General features: G+C 43.5%; 2 protein-coding genes across 10 annotated transcripts in view; one reads left to right on the forward strand and one right to left on the reverse strand.

Moving 5' to 3' along the window:
• Positions 1-3,136, forward strand: part of TKFC (triokinase and FMN cyclase) — a 360,998-nt gene extending 357,862 nt beyond the window's left edge. For all 7 annotated transcript variants that reach the window (XM_085648511.1, XM_085648509.1, XM_085648513.1 and 4 more), the window contains one exon: positions 2,688-3,136. In XM_085648511.1, the coding sequence (XP_085504637.1) occupies positions 2,688-2,849 (162 nt within the window). In that variant the 3' untranslated portion in view covers positions 2,850-3,136. The remainder of the gene's footprint in view (positions 1-2,687) is intronic.
• CYB561A3 (cytochrome b561 family member A3) overlaps positions 997-19,878 on the reverse strand; it is a 163,538-nt gene continuing 144,656 nt past the window's right edge. For all 3 annotated transcript variants that reach the window (XM_085648515.1, XM_085648514.1, XM_085648517.1), the window contains one exon: positions 997-3,451. In XM_085648515.1, the coding sequence (XP_085504641.1) occupies positions 3,422-3,451 (30 nt within the window). In that variant the 3' untranslated portion in view covers positions 997-3,421. The remainder of the gene's footprint in view (positions 3,452-19,878) is intronic.

Raw genomic sequence — 19,878 nt, forward strand, 5'->3', positions numbered from 1 at the left:
TAGTGGGAGGCACAATGTAAGTGTGCACGTCAACAGACATGCACACTTAAGTTTCTCCAACCCAGCTGTGTTACACAGCTGGGTTGGATAAATGTCACAGGTGCCTAGGCCCTGTATGAGCAGCGAAACACGCTGCTCAGACCAATCCTGGCGCTGCGCTCAATGCATGAGAGCAGCGCCAAGTTTGGGTGCAGAACCTGTGCCCTGATGCATGCTGGGAATAGAGAGCACCAGAGAAGTGAACTGAGGCGGCCCTCACATAAAAAGGTAAGTTTTTTAAATGTAATTCTTTCGCGATTCTGATTCAGTACTGCAGCAGCCACCACTGGATAACAAGCATTATCAACACCAATAGGGCTGGCTTGCTTTCAGCACATGTTCATTGTTGTGTGATATGTCTGGATACTGTGATAGAAAACTCAGAGAAGCACTCAGATACTGGCCATTGCTTTGAATTGCTCACAAGAAAGTGTCACCCTCTATGTCACACACTTGACAGTAGAATGTCACTAATATGCCAAGTGAAACCACAAAATGACATACAAAAGCGTACTCAAAACTTGGCAGCTGTGTTAAGTAGCTTGTTCCTCCTGCATTTCAACAATTCTTATGATTGCATTTGTTCAAGTGTAAATGCAACTACTGATACACCTTGGTTTGGGCAAACAAGAAAATATTCAAACCATACATACCTGACAAATGTACTTTGTTGATTGCAATCTAACAGGTTTATATTGGTGCTGTATGTGATGGCGCCTCCCTATCCCTCACAAAGTTTACAAATTTCAAATATTGGTGTGGTGCAACAGGCAAAGGGAAAACCCTCAACCCTTCAAAAAGACAAAAATGCCCCACAATTTATATTCAATAGGCCGGTGCACACACAAATCAAATATAGACAACTAGTACTGCCATATTCTACATCCACATACGACTGCTACAATGCTCATTATAATTCGATTCAACACAATAATGATCGTAGAACACTCCAGATGATTCATTTTTATATGTTTATTGTAGGTCACTATGCCCAGCCGACACGTGTTTCGTCAGGGTCAACACCCAATACTTCTTCAGGGCTAGAAGAATGTACAATGACAGGTTTCAACATCAAACATATACATCTGTGTGAGGATTAGTGACGACTTTTAACATGAAAGTCCATCACCCTTAGTGACAGCCCAAAGTATCATCATCTTTATACAACAACAAAAAAAAAATGTACTGACAAAAGATGTACTAACAAAAACAGAGAAAGTCCCAGTGCTAGTGGAATATCAAAGCGATAGTTCATTCTGAATTGAACAAAATGCCAACTAAAAAAATATTAAAAATTCACTTCATTATACACATTCTAAGCAACTCTTCTGTCACATTATATATTAATCACACCAACGTTTTTAGAATATCTGTTGCTTAATATCTCACAACCAGTGCATTTTCATATAAGGGTTAAAATAACACAAACAATATACTTGTTGTGGAACATAATTTCGATTCTGCTTATTTTTTTAATTTCTGCCTGCCTGCCTGTAGGTTAAACCATTAGTCCAGTATTGGAATTCTAGATCTGTCTCTTCTGCTTGGCCCAGTTCTCTCAGATCAGTGTTGGATGTGCCGCTCTCTTCTTCTGGGAGAGTGTCTGTAGTCAGACTTAGCTCTGTATGTTTTCTTTCATAAGAGCTTCTTGGAGGTCCATGACAGCTCTGTCATGACTCTTATACTTAGAATTTTTGTCTATCTCTCCACTTGATGCAGACAATGCTGGCCTTGTTGCTTCAGTTCTATTGGTCGTTTTCTCCTAGACCAAAGTATCTTATCGAAAGAGAAAAAGGTCAGGTGGCATGGTATTTATGTTCTCCTGGCATTGACCAAGGACAATCAACGTGCTTTCTCACGGGTGGGTGTCTTGAAATCATGCAGGCCATTCTTAGTCTTTACCTGAGAAAATTACAAAGGGGTTATTTATTCCCTTTTGGACAGTCCGCCAGGAGGCAGAGGCTATGGGCTCAGCCACCCTGAAAGTGTACTATCCACCCTAGTGAAAGATCAAGGCTCCCCTGACAAGGTCTCTGTGCGGTGAAGGAAGCCCCATATCTGGCAGCTTCTTAGACAGGACTGCTTGGTTTGCTGAGGTGGCATAATGTTTAAAGACCTACTCTGCAAAATATTGTTTACAGAAAACAAATTCCCAACCACAAGTTTGTTTTCTCCTAACATAAACAGCCCTGATACACAGGCAGTTTTCTATACTATGACTCAACAGCCTGTGGCAGCAAGATCACTGGTTGAGGGCTTACCACTGGTGGAGCCGTAGAGGCTTAACTGACAGTAACCCACTGATTCTCATCCTCTAAATGTGGCTTGGAAACAAAGTTTGGCAGGAGAATCAACGCTTTCGTCTGTCTTCCAGTTGATCCCAGCCAAACCCTTAATGAAGCCCAAAATCTCTGATGGCAGCCTTGTTCAGCCCTTTTCTAATCCTGGATGGTTGACAGGAGGGCCTTGAAGGGATCCACTTGCATGCTCTTTTTCTTCTGAGAGAGGGTTGATGTTAGTTCTTGTTCTACAAGGACCTTGCAAACTGTGTTTCTCTGATATCAGTCCAAAGCTTGTCTCTTCTTTCGATGTGGGTCTCACGTGTCACCCCTCCACCCTCTGACATGTTTTTCTTCTATTCCTGGCAGAGGGCTCAAGTAGTGGCAGAATCTACTAAGGACATGGAGGCCGCAGCAGGAAGGGCCAGTTACATCAGCTCATCGCGACTAACCCGACCAGACCCTGGAGCTGTGGCTGCTGCTGCCATCTTGCGAGCTATCTTGCAAGGCCTACAAGCAGGGGAGCAGTGACTCTGGAGGAAAGATGCCACATTGCCAGCTCGCTCATTCCCCATCACTGATGTAGTAAGTGCAGTTACTGCAGTTTAAGTCAGAGACCTTCAACATAACCCCGGGGGAAAACCAACACAATGAAACAAGTGCTACATAGGTGCAGAGGATCTTGCAATTGCCTATGCATATGAATCCAAAATGGTACAATTTGATGTTCTACATATATTTTCCTGTTCACAATACAATTGTGGTAAATTTACAATAACAATTATAAACAATAAATTGGAGAAAAAAAAACATTTGAACTCAGAAGTCCTTGGTTTGGTTTTTACTACTTTATGTATTCATATCTGGAATAAGTGACCATTAAAAATCTGATGGCAAACAAAACACAACTTACTCCTGTGTCACTTGTATTAGAAAAAAATCATATTTATTTCACTTAATATGGCTTTGGTGTCTTTTCATTCATGGCATATTTGGGGCAGGGCGTTCAGTTTCTCGAGTTGGCACAGTGTTGCAGGAGGAAGAAGCTGTACAAAATGTTGATCTCGTATGGCAGGTTTGTCATCGCGAAGCAGCTTGGCTCATCATCCTCCATCCTCTTCCTCAAGCAGGGGCTGAAAAGAGTTTTTTTAATGTAAGTATGATTCTGCTGGAGCAAGTCCCACCATTTTAACCTGAAGGCAGAGCAGCCTTATATTATAATGGCATCCACCCTCCCTTGACAAAACAACTTCAATCTTATCTTTATAACGTATGACATCTTGCCCTCAGAATCCTAATAGACAAAGGATCTCACTGCTTTCATCTCTGGGGATGTTGGAGCCACAGAAACATTTCCTACACTTAGTACTGTAGTTGCTATATAAATCAACGGATCCTTCAGCAAGTGATTTTGAAACCAAATGATCCAACTGCTCCAGCACCAAGCAGACATAACACTTTAACAACTCTTGCCCTTAGCCACCTAAAAGCAATCCACTGACATGCCCTAATCATAAACTATGTGCTGAAGCTAATGACTGTCAAACTCTTATTTGTAAAAGCTGCAGAACTTAACGACCATAGCAACACAATGGTCATACCAACACACTATCCCTTCACAATTTTGCAACCCACCTTTACCTCTGTGCTCCCAAGAGTGTGTACCTCCCCTGCAACAGTTGCCTTCTCCCTAATCTGCACCACTTGGCTTTCTGTGTGTCCGTCCCACAGTCTTTTCTTCCCAAGTCCACTGCAAAATTCTGTCTTTGATCCCCTCGTGTGATTTCGCAGCATTTCCAACAACTTTGGTGTTTCATTCTGCACTTTATACAGCACCCCATGTAAACCTTCTGCTGTTCCATCCAGTTTGTGTACCCTCTGGGCATTTGTAGTAGTGCCTCTCCTGCATGCAATTTGGTGCCACACTGGCACCTATGTGCACCTCTCTTACCTTTCATTCCTGTCTCCCTGTTTCCCAGCCAGCACCCTTTGTGCTTCTTTGGCATGCTTTGTGGACATCTACCATCATCAAACTTTACTATCTACACCTTCAGGCGTGTGTTCTGTGCCTTTCTCCCTCTTTGTATGTCACTGCTGTTCCACCTGTGCCTAATAAGCAGCCTGTGTTTACCCACTACTGTTCTGCATTATTCCCTGGGTAACTCCAAAGACACTCTTTTACGCTCTCTACCCCTTCTGACTTTATATGCTTCACCCTCTTATCTGTGATCATTAGCTTCCTCTTTGCCCCACACCTATTAACCCCCTTCTGAGCATGCCTTGTACCTCTCACAGACATTCCTACAGATGTATTGCTACATCATGAGAACTTAACTATATTTGTAAAATTGGGATGTTTCAGTTGGTCCAACCACTTACTTGAAATATTCATAATGAAAAAGGTTTTTTAAAACTTAAAAGAAAGAGATCAGCCCAGGAATAGGGAATTAGCGAATGCTGCCCCTTTGAGGCCACAATCAACATCACCAAGTGTCCTGCAGCCTACATGCCCTTAGTTCTCTCTTGCACAGAGAGGGTCACAGAATACTGTGGCTCCCTATTTAGCCCGTGTTTCTTATTTAGAACTGCTGTTTTATGGGGTAAGTCTTTGGTGTTATATTGTTGACTAAAGATATTAATTTGCTAATGGAAGCATGCCCCTCCTATTTAGCAAGTGCTGTAGAAATATGGGCTGATAGATGAAAAGGACACATGGAGTCCTAATCATCGAACATAAAATCCCAATTTGAACAGTTTCAAACTGGGCAGGGAGAGGGTTAGTGTTCTTCAAAACTCAAACATAAGGCAGGTCCCTTTTTAATAGTGCGTAGCCCAACTAAAGTTTAGATTTCTGTTTTATTGTTGACAGAAGATATTTTTTTCTGATTGAAGTAGGCCCCCTTTCGTGTAACAGCTTGAACAAATGCAATAGATGGATAAGCAGATGATTAAGATTCCATCTGTCCTTTTTGTCTACATGAAAGCGATAGTATGAACAGTTGCAAAATGGTGTATGATGGAGGGATAGCAAATTGCAAGTCTCTTTGATGAAGGTGTTTGTGAGACTGAGTGTTCTAGTTCTCGGCCTGCTGCAGAGAAATTAAATGATACCTAATCCCTACCCTAGTTCGGTGGAAGTCTATCAGACAGCACAGCTGTCTGGTTTGCTGAAGACTTCTTGGGGACGTTCAGAAAGCTTCCCTGGCAATGCTTTCTGCCAATTGCTAATCATTGGCTTTGTGATAATAACTCACATTTTCTTGTTTTCTATTTGCTGACCTGTCTCTTTTAGGCTGTATACCATTAGTTTGGCTCTTCCGTTGCCCAAACCTTATTTACAGTATCGTTACAAGATCTTACTTTCTGTGAACCGGCCTTGAAATCTTGTTCTTATCTTGTCACACTTGCTATTCGTTTACACACAAGTCAAATGTCAGGCTGCTTCTTCCATGAAAACTTGGTGTTTACCTTTCTTTCTGTGACTTCAAAGTGAGAGTGTTTATAGGAAAGCAAGAGAAATTAAGATTACTATCCCTATGGAGCCCGCTCATGCCTATTTTATGCTCTAGTTTATGAGGCTGTAACATAATCCTTAAAACAGGCCTGCAGTTAGGAGGTGCACACACTAAACATTCATGACTAGGTTCTTATATCAAGGCACTGTTGGCTTTTGCTTAATGTCACCCTCTAGGTAATGGCTAATGAGCTTTCTGTTTACAGTCAGGGGGTCAGAGTACCAAACCCTTTTAATAATAACATACATTGTCAAGCGAAAAGATGTAGCCTGCACAACTACACTTATTGAGCAATAGCCTAAGTATGTACAACATATACAGTAGTACCATGCCATAAAAACCAGGCCTTAAAAAGTCTACTTTTCCAATCGCTATGGCGAGTCAGATTTTATCAGGTCATGCTATTTTATGACCTACTGATCCATTCTGGTAAGCTGGAAAGCAACATGTGCTCTGTTCATTCAGGAAGTAAATGAGCAAGAAAGATGCCTGTAAATCATGTTTTTATCTTGACACATTTGCAGTCTGTTAAAGGACAGAGGTCAAATGTAATTTTGTTTTTTTACTAATTGATGCTTATCTTATACTTGAAAATGGTGTTTACTTTTCTTTCTATAAATATAGTTTGAGAATTTTGTAAATAGAGCTCTGACAATCGTGAAACAAAAGGCTTTAGGATGTCAGTTTTTTTTCTAACACAAAACATTTAAATAGTTTGTAAATGAATAGTACAAATATTTCAAAATATCCGGAATTACAAAACCACTTTTTTTGTAATTCAGAAGTGTGATGCAAACAAAAATTTAAATAGGAGCAAAACAAATCAGAACACTTTACTTGGTGATGTGCAAATGACAAATATTTGCAGAAACTCGATTTCCAAACATTATTGTTTGTACACTTTAGAGTTTTATCAGTCAAACCTCTTGTCAGTGGGGAATTTTGTGGCCATTTCAATGGAAAATGTACCGATTGCAAATGATAGTTTGCTACCACTTCTTGCTTTAGTTATTCATGTATTAAACATGATTTGAGAAACATTCCTGCCCCCGCCCGATGACAATGCTGTTCTTAATGAATAAATAGGCAAATCAGGGGTCGTGTATCCTATGTGTGCCTAGATTTGTATTACATCGAGTGAAAAAGTTTAGTCTATTAAATCAAACATGAGTTTTTTTTTTTATACAGCAGACAAGCTGAACTTGCATATGTGATAATGAACAAATTGGCGGCTCAGTTAATTAAAATATTTTCCCAGGATCACACATAATTTGAACCCAGTTTATGGATCAAGTAGATTATTTAAGTCACTAGACCTGCAGGTCTGGTAACATTTTTATGTTGATTTGAGGCGTGAAAACCTAGAGAACATAGATTACTGCTTTCCTGAAAACTACAAACCGGAGCCCAGAAACCCAGAAACCCACTACAGTATTTACACTACAGCCTTAAACATCCTGCCCATGTCAAAACAAAGTTTTTATACTATTTAGTGGATGTGTTTGTTTTCAACATTGAAATAGGAGAACATGTTTCACTGAAAAACAATTCCTACCACCAGGGCAGGTTTTAGCAATTGCTAGCATCTGGTGCAATACTCTACACCACATCATTCTATGCCTCTCTACTCTACTCTGCACCACTTTACTCTATGCCAGTGCACTTTACCCCACTCTACTATGCACCAATGCTTTCTTCGCCACTTCACTATACACCAGTCCGGTCTAGGCCACTCCACTCTACTCTGCACTACTCCACTCCACGCCACTAATCTATGCCACTACACTGTAACCTGTACCACCGGTCGACAAGCCCCCCCTTCCGAAAAATCTTCTAGCCCGTAATTGGAATCCGACCGACCTCGATTCCCTCTCGCTCACTTTGGCCTCCTCTGCCCCGGACCTTAATGATCTTCCTCTCCAATCCCAGGCCTACGCCGTCAGTACTTGGCTTTCTTCCTCATGTGACCTAGTTGCCCCGCTAAGAAAGATCAAAGCGGTTCGCCCCTACGCCGCGCACAAATGGTTCTCTCCAGAGCTAAAAGCGCTTAAACTCGATCTTAGGCGGTCGGAACGCCACTGGAGACGGAACTACTGTTCCTCCTTGCGCGTCAAATACAAACTACTCCTCACCGAATATAAAAAAGCGATCCTAGTGGCTAAAACCTCATATTTCACCGAAAGAGTGGCTCTTGCCGCTAATAAATCTCGTGAAATTTTTTCCTTGGTTCACAATCTTGCCACCTCTGATCGCTCTACCCCCAGTCTTGTCCCTTCACAGTCCCTCTGTTCCTCACTTAATGATTTCTTTATCGACAAGATTTTGAAGATTAAAGCCAATATCCCTATTGTGCTTCAACCTAGTTCCACTTGCTTCCTTCCTTCTCCCCTTCCTTCGTTCACCCTTTTCCCTCCCATTTCCCTTGAATTATTTTTTAAACTCCTGGTCAAAGTCAAGTCTGGCTCTCCCGCGGACTGTGTGCCGGCTCGTATTCTCAAAATTCTTTTCACCAACTGTCCTGCCCCTCCTCTTGCCCTTCTCAATTCCTCTCTGGCTCTTGGTTCTGTCCCCTCCTCCTTTAAATCTGCTATAGTCCTTCCTATCTTTAAAAAAAAACGGTCTGGATCCCTCTCTCCTTTCTAACTTTCGACCCATTTCTCTTCTTCCCTATCTTGGCAAGATCCTTGAAGCCCATGTCACCTCCTGCCTCTCCACTTATGTCGAGGAGAATGGCCTTTTGGCTTCCCATCAGGCGGGCTTCCGCCCGGGCCACTCCACGGAGGCGGTGGTCCTCGAGGTCTTGGATGAACTCAAGGGGAAAGCCGACTCTAACCTCCCCCAAGCCCTGGTCCTTCTCGATTTGTCCGCTGCGTTTGACACGGTCGACCACTCCATCCTTCTCGACCGTGTCAGCTCAGCTGGCATTCGGGGCGCGGCCTTTTCCTGGCTCACGTCCTTTTTTCGGGAGAGGTCCCAGGCGGTTCATCTTTCTGGCTTTTCTACCCCTTCCCGCCCGGTCACTTGTGGTGTCCCCCAAGGTTCCTCCCTTTCCCCCCTTCTTTTCAATCTTTATATCCATCCCCTTATCACTTCCCTTCTTGAGCTGGTGGTCTCTGTGTACAACTACGCAGATGACCTCAAGCTCGTCTTTGACCTGTCTTCTTCCCCTGATTCTCTCCCTAAGTTTTGTTCCACTTTAGTTTTTATTTCTGAGTGGAGAAGTGTGGCTCAATGATTAGAGTGGCAGACCCTGATGCAGAGGTCTAGCCCGGGACCAGGGTTCAATTCCCCGCCTCGGCGGGTCTTGGGCTCAAAAATTCCACGGACCTGATAATTCTCGCCTCGGTGCCATTCAAATCATGGAGTCCCACTCTGCAACTCCGGGCAATAGCTTGCTTAATCTCTACAACGGCCCCCACAACGCTAAGGATGCCTGGCCTCCACCTTGGGGGTGCCCAGGAGTGGACGCCTCACAGGCTAAGCCAGGATGGGTTCCACAGCGGTATTCGTACAAGCGCCTTGAGACCCTTGTGGGTGAGTAGTGCGCTATACAAGTATCAAATTTTAACCACTTGAAGCTTAACCCGGACAAGACGGAACTTGTCCTCACTGGTGGCCCCTCCAACCCTTGGTCTCCTGCACATTGGCCCCTTTCTTTTGGTCCCCCCCCTTTGCCTGTCCCCTCTGTACGCACCCTTGGCATCAAAGTCAGCCATGACTTATCTATGCACAGTCAGATTAGTTCCGTTGTGTCTTCCTGCTTCTTGTCCCTCCGTCTTATCCGGAAGATTTCGTGGTTTTTTTTCCACCGACGCACTTAAAACCATAGTCATGGCCCTTGTCACCTCTCGCCTCGACTATGGGAATGGCCTGTATGTGGGCATACCCGCCTTCGAATCCCGCCGACTTCAGGCCATTCAAAACCAAGCGGCCCGCCTCATCCTCTCCCTCCCTAAATCCTCTCATATCACACCTGCACTCAAGTCCCTTCATTGGCTTCCTGTTCGTTTTAGATCTTTTTTTAAACTGGCTTGTTTAGCCTTTCGGGCTCATTCCCGCTCTGCTCCCCTTTTCATCACTTCTCTTATCTCTTCTCACGCCCCCAGCCGCACTCTTCGCTCTTCTTCCCTGTCTCTTTTGCACATCCCCCGCTTCCGTAAATCCAAAACGGGGGGTACCCGGTTTTCAGTCCTGGCCCCTCAGCTCTGGAACAGTCTTCCACTTTCCATTCGCTCTATTCCCATTTACACTCACTTCCGTAAGGCCCTCAAAACCTTTCTTTTCTCTCAGGCATTCCCTTCCTTGTCTTCTGGGGTGTTCTCTGTGAGCTCTGATCAGGTCCTCAGCGCCAGGAAGCCGCTTGGCCGCAGTGCGCTTTATTAAATACTTTTTTCATTTCATTTAATTTCACCACTCCATTTCACCCTACTCCACTTCACTCTACTCTGAAACAATCTACTCTATGCCTCTGCACTCTACGCCACACAACTCTATGCTGCGCCACTCTGCTCTGTGCCACTGCCCTCTACGCCACTCAACTCTAAACCACTGCAGTGTACGCCAAAGCACTCAAAACCAATGCACTCTATGCCACTACACTGTACACCAGTGGTTCTCAAACGTTTTTGACCCATGGCTCCCTGGACCTATTGGGGTTGTCCGCGGCTCCCCATTATGTTACTTCTTTTTGGTGGGTAGGACTATGTAAGCCCGGCCTTGAGAGTACTTCAATTGGTCTTCCTTTAAATTATTGGGATGAAGCCGAAGAAGGTATTATAATCTTAGATGTAACAAAATTAAAATATTATAGTTGTTTAATAGAAAACTTTAACCTGGTCAGCAACTGAGCAATAACTAGAGGAACTAAACCACACATGACATAGCAGTTAATATGTGCTTCTTGTTTAATCTGTCCAGAACAGCCAGTTCCACGAATTGTGGAACATGCTGTCCAGAAAGGAAGTAAACAACACATGAATATACCAGTATAGACTGTCCCTGAACCAGACCCATTATCTCTCTCTCAGCACTCTGGACTGCTTTAATATTACTTTCCAAGCTAGCATCTTGGTATCATTTCCAAACACTAAGTCTGCAAAAAATAAAGCCTTAAACAAGCCACACAGTTCCTAGCTAAATATATGAAGAAATACAAAATAAACTGTTTGACTCCGAGAAATAGTTGTATTGTTCCGACGTAAAATTAATTATTTAACTATTAGTCCCGAGTCGTGTTTCTCTGCTTGCGTGCAACCTTAAACATAGATTGTGAAAACTGCACTACTGACAAGGGGAAATGTTTTTGGGGGGTGGTGGCTGTGCTCGATTTTGTCCTTTTTCTCTTCCTCTCCTCTTTTTATTAAGAACCGAAAACCTGTGTACTTTGTAAATGTCCCAAGCAGCTTGAGGTTTCGGCACCTTGTGAAACATTACCATAAATTCGTACCACAGCCTCAGAGTTGTCACTAGCATGTGTATAAGTATAGTAGTCGCATTCCACTATTGATCGTGCCCTAGTAGTTTTATTTCCGGTAAAATTCGATTGTTCGAAGACTACAGTGGACTATCATGGCTGGTAGAGTGGCCAGCTGTGAGAACTGTGCCTCTGAGAAAGGAGCCGCTTCTTCGCTGCGGAAGCTGCTGGTTAAAGAGGCCCTGCGCTGCGCACAACTGCTGCACATAGTTCAGCTGCCTTTGGCTCGGGAGAAAATATATTTACTATGGTTTATGATGGCAGAGTTATGAGATGATCTTACCAGAGGTTGATATTCATATTAGCTGAGGTGTGCTTTATTGGAACTGCTGCTGCGATTGATTTTTATTTTTTTGTGTAGTTGAGTGTTTTTTTTCCCCATTTTTGTAGAGCCGAGAAATCTCACACAAATGGATACATTATGGTTTGTGTGTAAAAGGATAGTTACTTCCTCGCTCAGATACTAACGATGGAGACTCTTCGCAGGTTAAAATTCTTAAGTTCGCCCAGCATCACTAACCTGGGCGAAAGGGAGCAGGCTGTCTTGAAGGAACAGGGGACGCTGCATCAAAAAAATGCCCCAGCTTCTCTGTTGGCCGGTCCGCCTCTATCATCGGTCAGTGTTTAAAATATTCATATTGATGCTATAAGCCTCATGTCTCTTTTAGTGTGAGTGGTCCCAAAACTATGTTTGCGGCGCTCCTGGCTAGTTTTGACAGCGCAGTGGGGTGCTGCGGTGCACAGATTGGGAACCTTGCTGTACAGTACACCAACTCCACTGCACTCTGTGCCACTCTACTCTGCACCACTCTACAAGACTGCACTCTCAGCCGCTGAACTCAATGCCACTCTACTCTGCACCACTGCACTCTATGCCACACTGTTCTACTCTGCACCACTGCTCTCTGCGCAACTCTACTATGCAAGACTGAACTCAACCCCACTCTACTCTCCACCACTGCACGTACACCACTCTACGTCACTACGCTTTATGCCATTCTGTTCTACTCTCCACCACTGTACTCTACATCACTGTTCTCTGCACCACTCCGCTCTATACCACTCTACATTACTATACTCAGCATCATTTCATACCACTCTAATCTATTCTGCACCATTGCACTCCATGCCACTGCGCTCTACGTCACTGCACTCTATACGACTTTACTCAAAACCAATGCACTCTACACCACAGTACTCTACGCCAATCTACTATACACCACTTTATGCCACTTGACTCTAGGCAACTCTACTCCACACTCTACTCATTAAACCCTACTCCACTTTATGACCCTGTACAACACTCTACTCATTGCCACTCTACAACACTGCTCTATGCAACTTTCTCTATGCCACTCCATTCTACGGCAGAGAACTCCACTCTATGCCTCTACACTACTCGTTTCTACCACACTTGACTCCACTATAAGCCATTCTACTCTTACACTACTCCACTCCTTTCTACAGCAATCTACTCTGTTCTATGCCACTCTACTCAGTCTACTCCACGCAACACACTCTACGCCACTCCACCACACTCTACTCCCTCCACGACAATCCCAGCCATTCCACTCAACTCTACTCTACACCACTGCACACCAGTCTCCTTTGCCCCACTAGCATTTAGCTGTGCTGAACAACACCCACGCGGGTGTGCAACATGGCTAAAACATATTGGAAAGCCAATAGCTTTTGCAGAGGCAAGACGTATTGGCTTTACCAATGCTTACTTTTTCATTAGGATCACGACACATTGCTCGGGCTCTCTGAGGTGGTGTAGATGTGAGGAATCTGCAGGAAGGTATAGTATCCACCAAAGTTAAGTAGCTTTTTTATTACTTTAGAAGATGTAGAGTAGCAGCCTTTCTATTAGTGGAGCTTTGAAAACTACAAATTGACAGCCTCTTCCGTTTACATTGCATTCTTCCTAACCTCAGATTCTTAACTGTAAAATAGTCTCCAGATGCCAGACTGGATCTTTAAACTTTTTCCAACAATGCTTCCATGCACTGCTTGGTGGACTTGTGGCTCTGTACACCCCCACCCCTCCTTCGCTCCAGGAAGTGACAGAGTGGAGACGCATATGAGCACCACACCTGCGAGCTGACATCAGTTCCTTTCTTTCTGCGCCTTTCGATGTGGATCCCAAGCTTTGCTCCAAAATGTTTTGGCCTACGGACGACTCTAAAAATGAAATCCAGTGTTCTAGGGAATGTTCCTTCCTAAAAGTACAGGTTTCAAACCATGCTGTGACTGGAAAACAAATGTCAGTGACATGCCCGCATGAGGTGCGAATCTCTGGTGTTTGGCTTGAGAAGCTGCTCTAACTTGTGCGATAAGTGTGCCTTGCGTTATGTTATGTTAAAATTATTTGTAGAGCGCAAGTTCACCAGTTGGTTTTTTGGCGCGAAGTATAGGAGTAGCCTGGAGCCTAGTAGGTTATTCATATGCCTGGATAAACAGCCAGGTCTTAAGAAGTCTCCTGAAGATCTGGAAGTCTGTACAGGATCTGGTGTTAAGGAGAAGGGCGTTCCAAAAATGAGGGGCTAAAACTGCAAATCTACAACTGCCTAGTCTGTTCAGTTTGTAGGTCGGTGTGGCCAGGAGGTTCAGGTTGGTTGAGCGCAGGTTGCAAACAGGTCTGCATCTCTGAATAAGGTTGGAAACAAATTTTGGATAGGAACCATGCAGAGATTTGAAGACGAAACACCCAATTTTAAAAGTGCAACGTTGTGTTACGAGGAGCCAGTGTAGCTTCCTCAGAGGGGAAGCATGTTGCCATCTGGATTGATGGAAAATCAGTCTGGCAGCCTAAGTTTGCACCAGCTGCAATATTTTGGTTAAATATGCTGGAAGGCTGAAATACAGTGAATTGGCATAATCAATGTGGGAAATGACTAAAGATAAAATAGCCTGAACTAAAGCTTCCCCATTGAGGAGTCTGCCGATTTTCCTCATCTTCCGCAGCTGGAAGAAGCCTGTTGAAACTACTGTGCCGATATGGGACTTCATGGAGAGGTAACAATAAGTTGTAACCCCAAGACTCTTGGCTGAAGAAGATGGTACTGGGGGTGAGCCCTCGATTGCCCAGAGTTTAGGGTTCCAAGGGTTACGGTCACCACCTATCAAGATCATTTCAGTTTTGTCCGGATTTAGCTTTAGGTGGTTACTATTCATCCATTTGCATATGTGTAGCATAGTGGTCTGTAAATTAAGAATAGAATCAGTCGTGTTGTCGATGGTAAATATCAGTTGCAGGTCACCTGCATAATTAAATGCGCACACATTTCTGTCTCTTGGGGACAGAATTAGAGGAAGTAGATACAGATTGAACAGGTGCGGGGATAATGAAGATCCCTGTGGCACCCCGTAAGTTAGTTTAACATTAGGCGCTGTGATTCATCCAAAGGCGATCTGGGACTGAGAAGCGAAGCTGTCTGTTGACAAATTTACAATGTGATTCAGACCCTCACGTAAGTCCCATTACCACATCAGGTCACGGTGCAGACTCCTACTGACTCTTGGTGTTGTTCTCGCCAACTTAGCGGTCGAAGTCCCCAGGTAAGTCTAAATCGAAGTCCAAGTGAAAGCATAAAAAAGTGAAGCAGGACTCAAACCCACACTGCTACTCTGTATCCAAAGAAAGGGATTGCTATGTCAGTTGGAACCTTTTGGGGTGCCTGGTTGTGGAACTGATTCCCTAACTGATCCCTATGCGCCCTAAATTTCCCAGGCCATCAGCAACACCGGAGCAGATCAAGGCCTTCAAAGAAGCCATACAGCAGATTTTCAGCTCACTTTCGGCTCCCTCTAGCGCTCCTTCCAGCCCCAAGGGTCCACAAAGGCCTCCATTCGGGTTCCTGCCAGCAGGTTCTTCCGTGCATCAGACCCATACTGATTCCAGTATATATGTCTCCTCCAGCCCAGGACCAGCATCGGGCTGTTATTTGTGGATGTCAGTACCAATGCTGCCTCAATGTCTTGGAAAATTTAATAGGAAAATGATATAAGTAATGATTTAGACATAATGGGCCCTATGCCGATAACCTATACATATGTTTTTCTATATATAGAAGGTAAATACACATATAATGATTCTGCAAGTAGAACAATGAGATGTATGGGTTTAACATGATCATTGATCCTGCAATGAACACTTGTTGAATCATCTGTGCTAGATAAATAATGTAATTACTTTCAATGGTTTAATTTCGGTTTTGTTTCTATAATTCCTTTGATATACAGAGTTCTGCTAAAAACTGCAATATGTAAATAACTACGCGCATGATTTACAAAACACTTTTTGAGCTTTCTCCCGACGGACCTCTGTCTCACTCAAGGAAGGCCTGGGTACAAAACAATCTTGAGTCCAGAGCCAGCTGGAATCACGCGCCAACGTAAGATACAAATAACACAGGCATATGCGGAAGTAAAATTCCGCCCTCGCGTACGGCTCCACGGGGATCCTGCCCGAAGCGTGACGGCATCAAACACACACCAGGAGGCACGGCCAATGAACTTGGAGCACCCTAAACACCCCAGGATTGAATTTGATTACTTTAGAGGTGCTTATAGGAGGCCTCACTCATGGGAGAGGATATGGTCCGTCGGCTAGACTGCAGACTTTGGTGCTGGAAACCAGGGTTCGAGCCTCGAGGTCGCGTCCACATCCTGTGATTCTGGGCAAATCACTTAATCTCCCCGTGCCTGAATGTGTAATGTAAATGCAGTGCTCATGTAAAGCACTCCAATACCTTCGGGTCGTTTTCACGGTATATAAATATGCAAAAAAAAAACCTCATGGGGTCCTTGAGCGGTCTCGCAGGCGGCCGACCAAACAAGCATTGGCATATCCAATAGGTCTCGCCTTTGGGACCTTATGAGTGTTTTGCCATGCAACAGTTGTTGTTGCACCAAGGATATTGTGCAGCATAACTAAATACTTATAAGGTCCCAAAAGTGAGATCTATTGGCTATGCGAATACTTGTTTTATTTAGTAAACCTTTCGCAGTTCCTGTAGTGCTACATATGAGCCAGAAAAAAACAATTTCCTTTAGTTTATCACAGCACATGACGGAAGCAGATGGTGCTCACCGGTGCACAGTTGTCCCACCCCCATCTCCAAAGGTAACTGCCACTCTTTACCCAGGCGCTCCAGTGCTGAGCAGTGTCTCATCATTTTTAATTTAAAAAAAACATGTCATGTGCTCCACAACAGTAGGGAATGGAGTGAACTCCTGGCAATACTGAAAGAGAAGGAATGGGACAAATCTTAATGTGTTTTGCAAAGTGGAGAAGTTGTCTAGTGGGTGTGATTTGCAGCCTGCAGAACTAGAGCATTTGAGAGCATCATACAGAAACATTAGTGTTGAAGACAAGATAAAGAAAAGAACAGGATAAAAGTATTGGCTCTGTTTCAGCGCTTTCAATCGGTAAGGGAGCTGATAGTATTTCCACAAGTGTAAACACTTGTATTTTTTTTTTGCCATGTTTACATAATAAGGTGTAGATAAAATACATTTCTCCACTCATGAAATAAGATTAATAGTACCATATTAAAGGAAAAATCAGCCTGTTAACTTTTTTGCCACATGTTTACCTGGACTACTTAACTTGAAGTGCAGGCAAATAAAATGTGGTATATTCTAGGCAAGGATTCCACAATGGATTTTCTAACTTTGCTAGAGATAAATGAATTTGCTTAATGTTAATATCATATTATAGAAGTATAATAATAGCACAAAAATATATTGCACTATTATTAGCACCAGCTCAAAGTTTTTACTTCACTGATATATAGGTCCTGCCTCGGGAGCGCCGCTTAACTGTAAGAGAACGAATATAAATAGCTGTGGGATGTTCACAACAGAGCATGACACGCAGAAGCTTGAAACTGCCTTCTAAGCAAAAAACATTGCATTATGATACCCCAAGATAAATGTATTCACTGATGTGGCTTCATTCCTCAGGGGATGGGAGACTTTACACAGTTAATTTGTGCAAGTCAACGTGTCAAATGATGCAGGCGCATTCTTTCCAGGTCTATGCAGTTTCATTACTGCCTCTGAGTTATAACAGCGACGGAGGGGGTTCAGTAAGAGCAGTCACGGGACAACCGACGGGGGGGGGGGTGGTGAAAGCAGTCATGGGGCCAGCAAATGGGGTAAAGCGACAAGGTGAAGCAGTCACAAAGCAAGTAATATCTAAAAGAAGGTAGAAACAAGCGGAAAGTGAAAGTAATTGCGGTCAAGCGTGGCGCCCGCGCACATGCACTGTAGCCCTAGGCTGGCCTGGTACCACTTTTTGGGGCCCTCTCAAAAAGTCTCGCCAGACCAGCGCATGCGCTGGGTCAGGCGAGCCCTAAAAACACGGATTCTCGCTGTCAAACTCACGGTAACTACCCTAAGTACCAAATATATGGACGATTACCCAACAATGGTAACAACATGAATGTACAGTGGAGTTTTCTTTCAGGCAATACACGTTCATTAACTCCACCCATATTAGAATGCCTACTTTATTAACATGCTCATGTGGTCAATAGTATTGTGAAAGAGGGAAGAATATATTGTACGAGATACAGGTCACTGTGCCACATGTCTTTATGTCTTTATCAATATGCGCATGTAGGTCAACACTAAAATAAGCAGGAAGAATACATAGATGTACAGCACGGGGCACTATATCACATCCTGCTCTACCACTAATCTAGTGAATGTAGTGTTTAATTTAAAAAAAAATAAATTAAAAAGTGCCAGGTCAGCTTGTGCCACACATTGCTGCTGCCAATGATAGTACAAAAGGGGGTGGTGATGGACGGAGCATCAGAACCAATCAAACACTCACACCCAGTCAACAGATCTGGGTTTGATCCATCACCGTTCTTTAGCCCACTCTGCCTCATGGGAACAGTCCAGCCCGAACTGCCAAGCCATGCCTTCCCTGGACCGGAAACAAGCTTCCTAGGACCGGTTTCTGGCATTTCAGCCGTCTTCAGCCAGGCTTGCTTGAATCCAGTGGCAAAGTGAGCAAGGGACTCACGTCTGAGCATACCCTGCCAACGTATGGCGAACAAAGTGTGACAATTCGGACTATTTCAGGCCCTCAAAGCTATAAGAATGGCTGGGGTGGCAGGTAATAGTCATTTCCATGATTATTGAATTAATAATTAATTGTTGTTGTGGTCCTCACAAAATTAGCCAAACAGCGCCACCTTGTGGCAAACTGCATTAGATCCTGAGTTGGCAATTAAGTGCTGGTGCCAAGCATCGGAAGCCACAGGTTAAAATTAAGCGCTAGGTGGATGCAGGACTAATGTGATTACAGCCTGACCATTATAGCCCTCTAATACCCATTTACCCGTGGCCATCTAGAATCTTTATTAGGATTTTTTTTTCTTTATTTTCAAAGTTAATTGTTTTCCAAGTACATAGGTTGACCCTTTTCCTGGGTGAGATTACATCTTCAAATCAATTTCTTGTATATGTTGGCTCAACATAGGTCCTTATCTAAGTCCGGAGGAGGTTCATCAAGCAGTATAAGGGCCAAAATGCATCAACATCTACAAGCCAAACCACTATCCCTCTGCCATCCTATCCTTCTGGATCCAAATAGCTGACTAACCTATCCACCACTCGAATTACTTTCACATTTCACTATACCAATCCAACACTAATCCTGTATAGGTTCCGGAGTAGCGTGCTAATCACCGAAAAATCGATTTGACGCCTCGCCAGGGGTAGTAAGCTCTATATAAATGCAATTACAATACAATACATGAGGATAAACAAATACACCTGACAGTGGTCGAATTATAAAACTAGAAGAATCAATAGTCTTTTTTTTTTTCTTCCATTAAGTTATTTTGGCTATCCAATATGAAAAGTGGCTCTAACTGGGAGCTTGGAAATGTAAATAGGACACAAGGACGAAATACGCGAAAGACTTCTTGTTTGGAAAGATTATGGTTTTTATAAATGAACTTAATTTAAAAGGTAATACATGTATAGAATGACAAGAATTTGGGAACATTTTTTAACACTTAGTGGGTTTAAAAATTTAAAAAAATTATTACAAGGTCATGATTTATTCTTTACTAAGTTTACTTTCCCAAAACTCTAGGGTTACAGGGAAGACCCCACACCTTTTTCGGTACCAACGCTACTGGGGATCTGGTGAGGACCAATGTTTGACCCTGAACCGGCTTCAGCTTAATCCCAACTGAAGTCAAACTTCAAAATTAATAAAGTGCAACCAGTAATCATACAGGCTGTCTCTGTACTAATATCTCTACAAGAGTGGTTGTCACACCAGCAAAGGCTCCATTACCCTTTTGTCTCTGAATAAGGTACAAACCCAGGGATATCATGGTGGTGGGGAAGGGGGATGGTGATAGCCCCCCCCCACCTCCATTATGAAGATAACTGTTATATGGACTTACAAGAGGCTAGTGGGCTGGATATATCCCATGATACAAGGTTGGACTTGCCACTTGAACCACCAATGGAGCGAGAGCATTGTTTGCAGTAGTGGTACAACGGGCAGCTGGGGTCTTTAGAACTGGAGCTGCCT

The sequence above is a fragment of the Triturus cristatus genome, chromosome 3_2, assembly GCF_964204655.1.
Source record: "Triturus cristatus chromosome 3_2, aTriCri1.1, whole genome shotgun sequence".
NCBI classification, from domain to species: domain Eukaryota; kingdom Metazoa; phylum Chordata; class Amphibia; order Caudata; family Salamandridae; genus Triturus; species Triturus cristatus.